The sequence below is a fragment of the Mustelus asterias genome, chromosome 21 (genome assembly GCF_964213995.1).
Source record: "Mustelus asterias chromosome 21, sMusAst1.hap1.1, whole genome shotgun sequence".
Taxonomy (NCBI): domain Eukaryota; kingdom Metazoa; phylum Chordata; class Chondrichthyes; order Carcharhiniformes; family Triakidae; genus Mustelus; species Mustelus asterias.
The window spans coordinates 74,478,112-74,493,134 of NC_135821.1; the positions used below are offsets into that span (position 1 = coordinate 74,478,112).

A 15,023-nucleotide genomic window follows, 5' to 3' on the forward strand; every position below is an offset into this window, starting at 1 on the left:
CCGGGTTCAATTCTGGCCTTGGGTGACTGTCTGTGCAGTTCACACATTCGCCCCGTGTCTGCGTGGGTTTCCTCCCACAGTCCGAAAGATGTGTGGGTTAGGTTGATTGGCCATGCTAAAATTGCCCCTTGGTGTCAGGGGATTAGCAGGGTAGCTAGAATAGAATCCCTTCAGCGCAGAAGGCAGCCATTCGGCCCATCATGTGTGCACCAACAACGATCCTATCCCGGCCCTCTCTCCATAACCCCATATCTTTACTCCAATAATCCCCCAATTTAGCATGGCCAATCCACCTAACCTGCACATCTTTGGACTGTGGGAGGAAACCGGAGCACCCCCACGCAGACATGGGAAGAATGTGCAAACGCCATACAGAGTCACCTGAGGCTGGAATTGATCCCTGGCGCTGTGAGGCAGCAGTGCTAACCACTGTGCCACCGTGCCATACATGGGGTTACGGGGATAGGGCCTAGGTGGGATTGTTGTCGTTGCAGGCTTGATGGGCTTAATGGCCGCCTTCTGTACTGTAGAGATTCTATGATTTACCCGACAGATATGTTTTTAAAATGAAGTTTTGCACAGAATGTGTGATAATTGATTATTTCTAACAGACAATGTCCATCTCCTGGGCAATCATATCCATAAATAATGTAGTTTTGTGTTTTATCTGAATATGTAACCATTTCTGCTCCATCTAAGGACTAAATAAAACATGTTTTAGCTTGATATTTTTCCGTTGCACCTACCATCTTTAACAGATGCTGTCTGATCACCACTCATGCCTAATTGTTTCATGCCCCTCAAGAAGTCTTCCTGGTTTAGGGTTGATGTATCATATGCATCGCTCACAAACTCATTAGCGACCGGACTTGTTGAAATCTCTTCTAAAGGATGAACCTATAAAGGAAAGACATTTTGTTTTTATAATAAATAGTTGGAATGTATACAAAAACAATGCTTGCCCATCTACCCTGTTTTGCCAATACGCTGAACAATATCAGATACAAAACTGTCTTTCTTCAACTGCCCAAGACCGCAAGGAACTACAAAAGGTCATGAATGTAGCCCAATCCGTCACACAAACCAGCCTCCCATCCATTGACTCTGTCTACACTTCCTGCTGCCTCGGCAAAGCAGCCAGCATAATTAAGGACCCCACACACCCCGGACATTCTCTCTTCCACCTTCTTCCTTCAGGAAAATGATACAAAAGTCCGAGTTCACATACCAACTGACTCAAGAACAGCTTCTTCCCTGCTGCTGTCAGACTTTTGAATGGACTTACCTTGCATTAAGTTGATCTTTCTCTACACCCTAGCTATGACTGTAACAGTACATTCTTCATTGTCTCATTTCCTTCTTTATGAACGGTATGCTTTGTATAGCGCACAAGAAACAATATTTTTCACTGTTTGCTAATTTATGTGACAATAATAAATCAAATCAAATCAAAACTAGGGAACATTGAAGGCTGGGAACCATCACAATGATGCCAGACCCTAAACTCACTTGACATCAATACATAGCATCATTGAGCTAAGGCTCATTGGATAGTCAGAGTAAGCATGAATTAAAATAGCAAATGCTGTAAAGCCACACCATCCTGACTAGAAACAACAGTGCCATTCTTTCACTGTTGCTAGGTCCTAGAATCCCCTCCCTAACAGCAATGTGGATGTACCTACATCACATGGACTCCAGTGGGTCAAGGCGGCAGCTCACCACCACCTTCTCAAGGGTAATCATAAATGGACAATAAACGCTAGCGAGGCCAGTAATGCCCACATCCCGGGAAATAATTTATTTTTTAAATTCAATAAGTCCGGTTAAGTTTAAATTTCATTTATTAGTGTCACAAGTAGGTTTACATGAACACTGCGATTAAAAATCCCCTAGTCACCACACTCTGGCGTCTGTTCGGGTACACTGAGGGAGAATTTAGCATGGCCAATCCACCTAACCAGCATGTCTTTCAGACTGTGGGAAGAAATCGGAGCACCCGGAGGAAACCCAAGCAGGCACGGGGAGAACGTGCAGACTCCGCACAGTCACCCAAGCCAGGAGTCAAACGCGGGTCCCAGGCGCTGTGAGGCAGCAGTGCTAACCACTCTGCCATCGTACCACCCAGGTACGATCTGTGGACAGAAAAATAAGAGTTAAGGTCCGTAATTTTACCGTGCCGCCTTGCCACGGGAATTGGAGCGCGCGAGGGGTGGACCATGGAAAGGTTCGTTGACCTCAGGTGGGATTTTACGATTTCAGGACGAGCAAGGCTGTAAAATCCCACCCAATGTTTCCGGGAAACTAGGGAAGCTCGGGAAGGAAAGATTAGGAAGGGTGACCAAAAGCTAGGTGGAAGGAATGGGTTATGAAATTGTCAAGAAAGACAGGTGGAGAGGCCAAGAGGTCAGGGAGGGATTTAACCATTTATGCATTTCAGGCCAATGAGGATGGGGATGATGAGTGTACAGGATTAAGTGTGGCACAGGATACACACTGTTTTGGACAAGTTGGACTTTATGGAGAGGAGGATGGAAAGGGCAATAGAGTGGGGGTTAAGTCAAGTGTAAAGTGATCATTGGACAAGAGATTCACTGGTGAAAGGACTGAGGGCGAAGGTGAGCTATGCTTGCACTGCCACAGATGCTCTGATTGGTTGAATGAAAAGCAGTAGAATCATATAAAGACAATCCCATGGATCTGAGCAGCAGAAAACAGTTTTTGGAGGAGTATGTATAGAAAAATGTTTTGGTACTCAGACACTTCAACAGCATTCTTTTAATCAAGCGAATGCAAAGATAATTGATTCCATTCTGTATTCATAGCACGGTGAAACGGGAAATGTTCTCAATTATCAGACTTGTCAGGATAAATTACCAGCACTGCCTAATGCAAAACAGAATTTGAGTTTAGTGATTATTTATATTGTAACCTCGGCAGCAATTTGTTCCCATTAATTTTGCACCCTGTTTCGATTTTATTTTCATTTACGAATTTAATGTGGATTGAGGAATCCAGACAAAACAAGGCGTCACTGCAGTAAATTTTACTTTAATCGATATATTTTCCTCTGGATTTCTCCCTCTCAAAATGCAACGTAACGCTTCTACAGTTGGCGGTACTATGCACTCACGAGAGGTGAAATACTGAAATTCTGGTGTGAGGCCCCAGGTGGACTAAGTTGACCATCATAACTGGGCCTAATTTTGATTGTAGCTGGGATCCATATAACCAGTGAAGAAAGCAAATACTGTGAAGCTGACTATAACATTGTCACTAATGTTGCAGCGAAGCTTTGCCAACCCAGCATAAACTCAACAGCAAATCTACAGGTCAGTGTCCTAGAAATGATGCGTTGACAGTCCAAAGATGTGCGGGTTAAGTTGATTGGCCATGCTAAAATTGCCCTTAGTGTCCTGAGATGTGTCGGTTAGAGGGATTAGCGGATGAATATGGGGGTAGGGCCTGGGTGGGATTGTGGTCGGTGCAGACTCGATGGGCCTCTTTCTGCACTGTAGGGTTTCTATGATACTCAGTAATCACAGGTTTGCTATGTTTCACATTTCAATGAATGCCCCATACCTTCAATTTATGTAAAATAAACACTAAAATATGCAATAGAACTTACTTCTGCAGATTCATTTTGGTTTTTCATCAGGACTGGGGGTGTCTTTGACCGAGTTGAATCTATTATAAAGCAAGCAGATATATTTTTAAAACTGTATCCACTCAGGGAGCAGAAAATATTTTTAAAGTTGGAATTTGTCAATTTTCTTTCTGTAGTGCAATTGGTCTGAGTGTGGAGATAGAAAATGCACAAGCAATGTTAAAACAGAGCATACAGAGTGGCAGCTTTTGTTATTCTGACTGAAGAACAGAATAAAAATGATTACCAGTAACTGTGATGCTTTTTTTCAGATGATGCTCCAACTCCTCTTTGGGGTTTTCAGCCTGCTGACCAGCTAGTGACAAGAGTTGCGCGGATTGTTTAATGAGAGATACTCGATAGAAATAGTTTCTCCAGAACTGATCTTCTTTTACGCTGCAAAGACAGACACAAAAGGTTGTACAAAACACACTTCCAGACAGATATGGGTATTACTTTTCTGAAATTTCAGAAGCTTCAAGTGTACATCACAAAACGATACCAAGCTCCACAACTGCTGTAAAAATGTGTAACACAAAACGTACAACATTCTGATTTTTTTAATATGTCAACCAGGAATGGGAGGAGGCTCAAGTGAAGCATAAACATGGACTGGATGGGCCGAATGTCCTGTTTCTGCAGCATAGGTATTATGTGAATGGAAAGGCTTTATTCTGACCCAAAAACTTGATCCATTATCAATAGCAACATGGGCTGACTTCGCCCACCCCGCTCTTCCTAGCCAAGCAATGTGGTCAAAAATAATGGAGACCACCGGGGCGATTTTAACATCGCGTTGTGCCCGGTTTTGGCCATGATGCAGTGGTAAAGGGGGGTGTAAAGTGATTAGCACGATTGGCACTGGTTTTCGCAACCATTTTATGAGCGCCGGATTTCCGGCGTGGTCAGCCTCTCGCTGGAAATGGGCGAGAGGCAGGTTAATGTATTTAAATGCTGTTTAACATCTGCTTACCGAGCCCAGCATTCAATCGTCTGGCTTCGGCCCCCTTTATGACCTCGCCGGGAAAGGTTCTCGCCGGCGAGGAATAGACATACTCCCCATGAACGGGGAGCAGTTGACTTGGCCTTGCCGATGGAACCGGAGGCCATTGAGGCCCCCCGGGGAGGCTGAGGGCGGGGGGGGGGGTGCCCCTTGGGCAGTGCCAGACTGACAGTGCCACTCTGGCACCTGAGCAATGCCCACTGGGTACCTGGACGACACCCACTGGGGAGTGGGGGAAGGAGAGGGCCACTCTGCAGTTATCGGTGGCGGGAGGGCGGTGTCCGCGATTGGTCTGAGCGGCGGGGGGAGGGGGAGGTCAGCAGGGGTTGCATCTCGGGCCGTGGGCCTCCGCAATTGCGGGGGTGCTGCTTGAGGCTCTCTCTTATTTGTCAGACCTCTGCTACTGCTAATGCGCATGTGCAGCATTAGAGGCCTGCACACGCGCACTACCTCCCTCTGCCGGCTTTCAGGCACGTTAAGCCCTGTCCATAGGCTTCTGAGTGAGTCAAAGGCTCGCTCATAATTTTGCAAGCAGACTGCGTATGGGGGTTGGGGGGGCTGTAAATACACCCAAAAGATGGATCTAAAACTCTCCCAGTTTCAAGTCCGCCGGCACTTAAACAACGAAATGGTAAAATCGCCCCCCGCACACGTGCCAGCTAAGAACAGCTAACACTGTTAACAGCTAACATAAAATTACCCTGGTCCATTTGGCCAGTGCAATCACTAACCCAAAGCACCCTGAATGTTGCTGCCGTATGGATTTCAACATGATGGACAAGGCTATGGGAATTTGGAATATGAATTTTTTGCCAAAATTCAAGAAGATTTGGTTTACACTGGTGGATGAACAGGTATGGGGAAAACCAGTGTGCAGGGGTGCGGGGAAAGGCAGGGGATTGGCACTAAGCCATGATGCTTGTTTGGGGTGATCATGCAGAAACAATGGGCCAAATGGCCTCCTCCTGCGCTGTTACAATTCTGTGAAGCGCGGCAGTTATCAAACATTTCCCTTGTGATAGATAGTGGTTTAGGATTGATGACATAATGGATTTTAATACATTGCATCGTTCAATGGTTGCCACCCTTTTTACCAATTACACTTCTTATTCTTTTCAAAGCAAGGGACTCAATTCATCTCTGCCACACAAGATTATGTAATACAGCCTGCAAAATGCGACCTGACCTGCACTCATTATGGTACATTTTACGGCATTAAAGATGCTATATAAATGCAAGTAGTTATTGTTGCTGGGCTGGACTTTGATCGACATGCAGATACAAAAGCATGTCAAATGACATTTTGCATAGTATAACTTAGTAAACATTCAGTATGTGATATAATCATCTGCACTGCAATGGATAACTCATGAATCAATGCAAAAACATTATTAGGTTCGGTGCATTAACCCGAACAGGTGCCGGACTGTGGCGACTAGGGGAATTTCACAGTAACTTCACTGCAGTGTTAGTGCAAGCCTTACTTGTGACTAATAAATAAACATTAACTTTTTAACTTCATTGACATCAGTAAATGTATGCAGTCATGTTTGCTGTGCGATTATCTGCTACTGTGCAAAAACAGAATCATAGAATCCCTACAGTGCAGAAAGAGGCCAGTCAGCCCATCGAGCCTGTACTGACAACAATCCCACCCAAGCCCTAACCTGTAACTCCACGTATTTACCCTGCTAATCTCCACTAAGACACTAAGGAGCAATTTAGCATGGCCAATCAACCTAACCCATACATCTGCGGACTGTAGAAGGAAACCGGAGCACCTGGAGGAAACCCATGCAGACACGGAGAGAACGTGCAAACTCCACACAGACAGTCACCCGAGGCTGGAATTGAACCTAGGTCCCTGGCGCTGTGAGGCAGCAGTACTAATAACTGTGCCAGCGCGCTGCCCCTACTTCTACTACAACTCAGTGGAAATGTCAACAGCCAATCTCAACAATATGATAGAGATTAATAAATTTGGACAGTAAATACGGAACTCAGTAACAGCCCGAATTGGAATACTTATTTTCTTTTGTTGTAAGCGTTTTCAGGACGGTCTAAAAGGAAGAGAGGGAAGTGCTTAAGGAGGAAACATCACAGCACGCTGCATGAGAGGCTGAAGGCACAGCTGCTAACACTGAAGGAGACTGAGGGTAAGTTTTCACAAGAGGCCAGACTCAGAAGAACAGAGAGTTGGGGGGGGGGGGGGTGGTGGAGAAGGGAATTGTAGAGTTGATGAGGTTACAGAGTTAGGGATGGGGAAGGCCACGAGACATTGGCTGGGGGGAGGCGGTGTGCAGGGATAGAATCGACAGCAAGGGCAGAGGTCAAAGATTAAATTAAATAGTGTAAGATGAGGTTGATGATTCATTAATCTTTTATTTATGCTAAAACTATATACTTAATAAAAGTAATTGCTGATGCAGATTTTATTTACTTAAACTAGCAAATTACTTCACCCTGTTGCCCTGATAAGATAGATTAGTCGGTCACAGTCTGCAATGATTTTGTATATACAGTAGCATAAAAGCACATGTTTACATGTACAACAACCAATTGTATTTATATAGCATCTTTTACATCATAAAATGTCTTAATGTATAGGAGCATTATCAAGAGAATTTGACATCAAGCCACATTGAAAGATGTTTGAACAGATCACCAAACGTTTAGTACAAAAGTAGGCTTTACAGAACATCTTAAATGTAAGAGAGAAAGGTAAAGAGACTGAGAGGTTTAGGGAGGAATTTCAGAGACTGATGCCTGGACAGCTGAAGGTGCAGCAGCTACCCAGGCTCTAAATTCAGGAATTACAGTCCCTCTCCACTTCCTTCAAAGACTTAATTGGCTGTAAAACACTTTGGAAAGTGTCCTGAAGTTATAAAAAGGTGCTACATATATGCAAATCATTCTTTTATAGTCTTTTCCACATTTATATCCGAACTAATTCCCATGGTACATGGTAAATCAGGAGACACTTTGTATGCAACACAGTATAAAACAATGTATTATTGGATTCAAGATCGAGTTCGGCAACTTTAGATTGTGACCTTTCTCCTCCATCTTAAACCCTGCTTTTTAAATATCCCATACATGTATTGCCTCAACGCAAACCCCACCCTCCTATTCACACACCCAGCCATCGGTCTTTTGTTCTTAAAGTTGCTACTTTTAGTTGCAATCTCTCAGCTCCAACATTCTCCCACCATCCAGTTCTGACGAAGAGTCTAAGGATTCGAAACGTTAACTCTGCTTTCTCTATTAGATGCTGCCAGACGTGTTGAGGTTTTCCAGCATCCTCTGTTATTGTTTCAGATTCCAGTATCCACAGGTATTTTGCTTATATTAAAACAAGGTTTAATTGTATTGCTAACATTTGCTATGTTCAAGGCTACAAAATTTAATTGATTTATCATTGTCACATGTATTGGGGAACAGTGAAAAGTATTGTTTCTTGCGCACTATACAGACAAAGCATACCGTTCATAGAGTGCATAGGGAAGAAGGAAAGGGCAGGCTACAGGATATAGTGCTGCAGTTACAGATAGGGTGAAGAGAAAGGTCAGCTTAATATGAGGTAGGTCCATTCAAAAGTCTGATGGCAGTAGGGAAGAAGGTGTTCTTGAATCTGTTGGTACGTGACCTCAGACTTTAGTATCTTTTTCCTCGATGGAAGAAGGTGGAAGAGAGAATGTCCGGGATGTAAATGAGTACAATTTACAATCCTTGCAGCTGGGAAAAGTAAACTCCTGGCTCCAAGTTTAAAAAAGCAGCATTAAATTATTTATTTAAATTAAGAAATATTTATTTATGTCACTTTGAAATTTGATGGCTGAAGCATACAATCTCATACAAAGATAATTTACGACGTAAAGTGATCCATCTGTACAAATATTCACTGGGAAAGGTGTTGCTTCATAAATAGAAAGAAAATACTGATATTTGTGGTCACTTACAGTTTTGGCACGAGTTCAAAACGCATTTTGCTCAACAGTCCATCTTCCCGAAGCATCACTATGGCGACAGGTGCTATAGCGTCAAAATCAAAATTAAATTGTACACCAGCAGGAGGATCCCGAAGAAAATTCCGGCGTTCCTAGAAAAGCAAAACCAGCACACACATTCTTACAGGTCGAGATATTATTTGACTGAATTCAATACTTAGCTCAATGCCACATAACAATGCTTAGAATGAATGCAAGTGACTGGATAGTATTGGAACATTACCTTTTGAAGTGCATAAGACCATAAGACATAGGAGCAGAATTAGGCCACTCGGCCCATCCAGTCTGCTCCACCATTCAATCATGGCTGATATTTTTCTCATCCCCATTCCCCTGCCTTTTCCCCTGATCCCCTTATTAATCAAGAACCTATCTATCTCTGTCTTAAAGACACTCAATGCCCTGGCCTCCACAGCCTTCTGTGGCAGAGTTCCACAGATTCACCATTCTCTGGCTGAAGTAATTCCTCCTCATCTCTGTTTTAAAGGATCGTCCCTTTAGCCTGAGGTTGTGCCCTCTGGTTCTAGTTTTTCCTACTAGTGGAAACATCCTCTCCATGTCCACTCTATTCAGGCCTCGCAGTATCCTGTAAGTTTCAATAAAATCTACCCTCATCCTTTTAAATTCCAATGAGTACAGATCCAGAGTCCTCAACCATTCCTCATACAACAAGCTCTTCATTCCAGGGATCATTCTTGTGAACCTCCTCTGGACCCTTTCCAGGGCCAGAACATCCTTCCTTAGATATGGGGCCCAAAACTGCTCACAGAACTCCAAATGGGGTCTGACCAGAGCCTTATACAGCCTCAGAAGTACATCCCTGCTCTTGTATTCTAGCCCTCTTGACATGAATGCTCACATTGCATTTGCCTTCCTAACTGCTGACTAAACCTGCACGTTAACCTTAAGAGACTTGAACAAGGACTCCCAAGTCCCTTTGTGTTTCTGATTTCCTAAGCATGACCCCATTTAGAAAATAGCCTATGCCCCCATTCCTCCTTCCAAAGTGCATAACCTCACACTTTTCCATCTGCCACTTCTTTGCTCACTCTCCTAACCTGTCCAAGTCCTTCTGCAGCCCCCCTGCTTCCTCAATACTACCTGTCCCTCTACATATCTTTGGATCATCTGCAAACTTAGCAACAGTGCCTTCAGTTCCTTCTTCCAAATCGTTAATATATATTGTGAAAAGTTGTGGTCCCAGCGCCGACCCCTGAGGCACACCACTAGACACCGGCTGCCATCCTGAAAAAGATTCCTTTATCCCCACTCTCTGCCTTCTGCCAGTCAGCCAATCCTCTATCCATGCCAGGATCTTACCCTTAACACCATGGGCGCTTAACTTATTTAACAGTCTCCTATGCGGCACCTTGTCAAAGGCCTTTTGGAAATCTAAATAAATCACGTCCACTGGTTCTCCTTTATCTAACTCCCTTGTTACCTCCTCAAAGACCTCTAACAGATTTGTCAGACATGACTTCCCCTTGACGAAGCTGTGCTGACTCAGTCCTATTTTATCATGCATTTCCAAGTACTCCGCGATCTCATCTTTAATAATGGACTTTAAAATCTTACCAATGACTGAAGTCAGGCCAACCGGCCTATAATTTCCCATCGGCTGCCTCCCTCCCTTCTTAAACAGCGGTGTTTATCTAGCTACATTAGCTACTTTCCAGTCCTCTGGGACCCTCCCAAACGCAAAAAGATTATATGGTTTTTCTCACACCCCGTAAAGGCCTGTTGCTTGTCCACACAAACTGCATAACCTGCAAGTGCGTAGTTTACAAGTGTGTGGCTTTATTTCGCCATATATTCTTCACATCTCTACCAGTTTTCCACCGAGATTAGTTTAATGAAAGGTGATTTTGATGATTAAATTCTTTTAAAATTATTATATTGAGTAGCCCAACTGAACATCTGGTCAACTGTTAAATGCATTCACTATGCCAAAGACTTTATTCTCTCTAAAGGGCACCGAATGCTACCTTTAGAATGAGTGTGTAATGTTCCATGTTTAAGGCCTGAATGTAGTACCGAGTTAATCTGAAGAAGCACAGTCTCTAATCTCTCTGGTCTGTTAATGACAAAAAAAAAGTTGTACAAACTTCAAAGATCTCATTAGTGCTTTCCGCAACTCAACAAGCAAGAACATGCTGAAAGCTCAAGATCAAACTAGCGGAAACGAAACATTTTCTTAAGTGGAAACAAACAATGGTCCAGACTTTGCAATTATGATCCCAACAGTAACACAGTGCCAACCAAAGTGAAAGTGCATTATGGCATTAAAACGGGAAAATCTAAACTAGTATCAGTGCTACAGCCAGAGAAGCGAATTACCCTGAAGATGGGACAGGGTGTTAGAAATATTTGTTTCCCCAGAATTCCGATTTAAATAATGATTGAATTATACATTTTGCTTAGACACCATTTTCAGGAGCATGTATTAATGCTGGCTAAACACAGCAGTGGTATACAGCAGTTGTTTTGCTGAAGTGGTTTTCTGAAGGATGCTGGTCATTCAGAACAAGGAGCTGCTCGACACTCTTTAGGATTGAAGCTGGACTATGTTTCCTAAGGTGGCTGAGCAGGTGATTGAACAGGCAGAAGCTGTGCTCAAACCCTAGAACACAAATCATCAGGTGATATTGTTACGGCATAAAGCACTAGTTATACGACTATTTGCCGTGCATAATTTTCTATTCTTTCATGGGATGTGGGTGTAGTTGCAAGACCAGCCATCTCTGATTGCGCTTGAACTGAGTGGTTTGCTAGGCCATTTCAGAGAAGCAGTTAAGAGACAACACTTGCTGTGGATCTGGACTCGCATGCAGGCCAGACCGAGTAAGGATGAGAGATTTCCTCTACTGAAGAACATTAGTCAGTCACATGGGTTTTTAAAACAATCGATGATAGTTTCATGGTCACCATTACTGAGACTAGTTTTCAATTCCAAATGTATTAATTGAATTTAAATTCCACCAGCTGGGATATGAATGCCTGTCCCCAGAGCATTAGCTTGGGCCTCTGGCTAAATAGTCCAGTCATATTCCCACCATGTCATCATCTCCATGAGTATTATGCAGTATAGCCTTTAAATGACGCAGCTTAAAAAACAATTACTCCATTCTTAAAGTTGATGCTCAGAGTGGAAACCCAAATCCATTCCTTGCTTGCTCCAAAAACCAAATTCAAATTCCAACTGAATTCAATTCAAGATTCCAACAAGAGAGACAAACATTGCACCTCATTTTGGGCTTGATCTGACACTTGATGAGGATAGTTTTTAGAAATATAACCATTTTTAGAATTTTGGAATTGTGAATTAGGGTAAACCAATTTCATTTAATGGTTACCACAGAATTTCTACAGTGCAGAAAGAGGTCATCCATCCGGTCCATCGAGTCTGCACCGACTCTCCAAAAGAGTAACTCACCCAGACCCTCCCTTTAACCCAATTCCTGTAACTCCGCACATTTATCATGGCTAATCCACCTAACCTACACATCTTTGGATGCTAAGGGGCGATTTAGCATGGCCAATCCACCTAACCCGCGCATCTTTGGACTCTGGGAGGAAACCGGAGCACCCGGAAGAAACCCACGCAGACACGGGGAGAATGTGCAAACTCCACACAGACATTCATCCAAAGCTGGAATCGAATCTGGGTCCCTGGCGCTGTGCTTATGACTGTATTAATGGTTAACAGACATATGGAAAAAAAATACCAGGGGAAGCAGAGTATATTTAGGGTCAGGGTGCCTTTTGGAAACAGAGGGATATGCTGAGGATGTGGTAACATTTGGTTGAGATCAACAAAAAGGAGGCAAATGGCCAAATTGAATTTTCCTGTTTGCAGAGTTTCCTGCCCTATTCCTCTGCGTGTCAGCTTTCCTACTTCTTTTGCCCTTGAATGTGCTGTAGTGCTTACAATGAGGATTCAAATCCTTTAAATGTATTTTTAAAAATGTATTCTTTAAAGTGTGGGTGTAACCGGCAAGACCAGCATCTGTTGCCCAACCCTGATTGCCCCTTGGACTGAGTGGCTTGCTAGGCCATTGCAGAGGGGCGGTTAAGAGTCAACCACATTCCTGTGGGTCTGCAATGACATGCAGGCCAGACTGGGAAAGGACAGCAGATTTCCTTCCCTAAAGGACAGATAGGTTTAACAACAATTGACAACAGTTGTCATGATCACCAAAAGTCAGGGACTGACTAGCTTTCAATTCCAAATTTTACTAATTGAATCTTAAATTCCACCAGCTGTCATGGTGGGATTTGAACACGTGTCCACAGAACATGAGCCTGGACTTCAGGGTAAATTGCCCAGTGACTTTACCCCTACACCACCATCTAACTTCCTTCCCCCCACCCCCAATTAATACATCTATTAAGTTAATTTATGCTACATAATACTCTGTTCCACAGCACATCTTTTGGAATTTTGTATTACCACTTTTTATTTCTCCGATTTGTTTACGGAGAAGCAGGGAGACTGCGGGAGAGACAATTAATTGCCAAAGAATCCGGCAAGGTCAAGGACATGCAGGTCCTGTCCAGGTGAATGGCAGGACTGTATTACAACCTTTTTGTTAAGTTTCCTGCCCAGCAACCAGCCAGATTGACAGTCATCACTACCCAACAATTCCTGCAGCAGAGTCAACACTGAGTGAGGGTGACATTGGGTCCTAGTGTGACATCCTTTCCAAGGCTCCATTGCCTGAAAGTCAAAATTAACTCAATGCTAAGACACAACGATGAGGAATATACACCCTAGCGAAGAACTAAATTGCCACTATCGTGCAGCGAATTGCACGAGTCACTGGCTCCAAAGTAGGAGAAAAGAAAATATCAAGTCAACTTGGGGGAAAGGGATCAAAGTGGCCTTAGGAAGCAACTTACTGCAGACAGAGAGAGAATTTGCTGCCTGATAGTCTCCTCATCATTATAGCCAGCCCATGGTGGAAGTGCTGAATCTGGAAATAAAACCAATATGGTAATTAAGAAGCAGTTTCCTTGCTTTTTAGTCTGTAGTCCATCCGTGCACTAAATGAAAGATATACAGTATTAGGAGAATGGTGTTTAAATCTCATCTTGTCATTAAGTATCTCGGTGATCTGATTTGGAAATTGTGTTAGTTAGGCAGCATTACTAGGATCCGCTTTTTCATTGCCTCAAGCTGCAAACAATTCAAATAGAGAATCCAGCGAATAAAAATGAAAAAAGGAATGGGTTATACTTACACAGTCCCTTCATGATGGCCCATGACCCTCGAACACAGAGACAAGGATGGTACCACTGACACCTAAGTAACACTGTTTTTAAGGGCAGAATTGGAAGGGCTCGGAATTCTGGTTTGGACATTCCTCTACTAGGTCACACAGATAGATGCAAATTCCTGTTTCTTGTGAAGAAACCTTTTGAGGCAAGGGCAGCAAGTTTAGAAGCTACAACGAGCCTTGGCTTTCTCTACTGTAACTGAAGAGGAGCCGGAAATCCTATACCCAATTGCTATTCGGTGGTAGTCTCCCAACTCTTTGCCCAGTTAGAATGTGCACCTGTGTCAGTGAGAGCAGAAGTGGGGTCACCTGTGACGCCCCACATGGTCGACCACCTCTCACATAAATCTTAATCCAGTAACAACCACCACTTTCAGAAGAGAAAATTTGAAAATCTGACTTTAAATAAACAGCAGAAGGCTCAGGTTTAAGATGACTAGCAAATGGATCAAATTTAATTTCTAATATGCAAATTCATTTTATCACACCCGAAGACAATCATTTCACATTTAATTTATGGCCCACGTTAAAAGGAATGTAAAACCAAGGCACATCCTTCATAAGCTTCCCACAGCCCTATCCTACTTGATGACTCAATCAATGTAATATTGAGCAAGAGAAGTAAGAGCACAATTGCAACAACTTGTATTTAAATAGTCCCTTTACCATAATGAAACATTCCAAGGTACTTCACAGGAGCATTTAAAACAAAACATGTACCAAGCCACATAAGCTATTAAGTCAAATGACCAAAAACTTGGTCAAAGAGGTAGGTTTCATGGAATGTCTTAAAGGAGGAAAGTGATGAACAGGCAGAGAGGTGTGGGTAGGGAATTCCGAGTCTGGGGTCTAAGCAATCGAAGGCACAGCGAACAACTGAGGAGCAATTAAAATTGGGGATGAACAGGAGGCCAGAACTACAGCAGGGCAAATATCTCAGAGGGCTGTGGGACTGGAGGAGATTACAAAGATAAGGAAGGGCGAGGTCATACAGCAATTTGAAAACAAGGATGATAATTTTAAAATCAAGATGTCGCTTTGCCAAGAGCCAGTGTAGATTAGCAAGCACAGTAAGAAGTCTCACAACACCA

General features: G+C 43.2%; 1 protein-coding gene across 2 annotated transcripts in view; it reads right to left on the reverse strand.

Moving 5' to 3' along the window:
* The window catches only part of LOC144509419 (synapse-associated protein 1-like), a 40,165-nt gene that overhangs the window by 8,577 nt on the left and 16,565 nt on the right, over positions 1–15,023 (reverse strand). For both annotated transcript variants that reach the window (XM_078238283.1, XM_078238281.1), the window contains exons 4-8: positions 13,556–13,629; positions 8,609–8,748; positions 3,894–4,042; positions 3,629–3,687; positions 747–897 (exon numbers count right to left, since the gene is read on the reverse strand). In XM_078238283.1, coding sequence (XP_078094409.1) covers positions 747–897; positions 3,629–3,687; positions 3,894–4,042; positions 8,609–8,748; positions 13,556–13,629 — 573 coding nt within the window. The remainder of the gene's footprint in view (positions 1–746; positions 898–3,628; positions 3,688–3,893; positions 4,043–8,608; positions 8,749–13,555; positions 13,630–15,023) is intronic.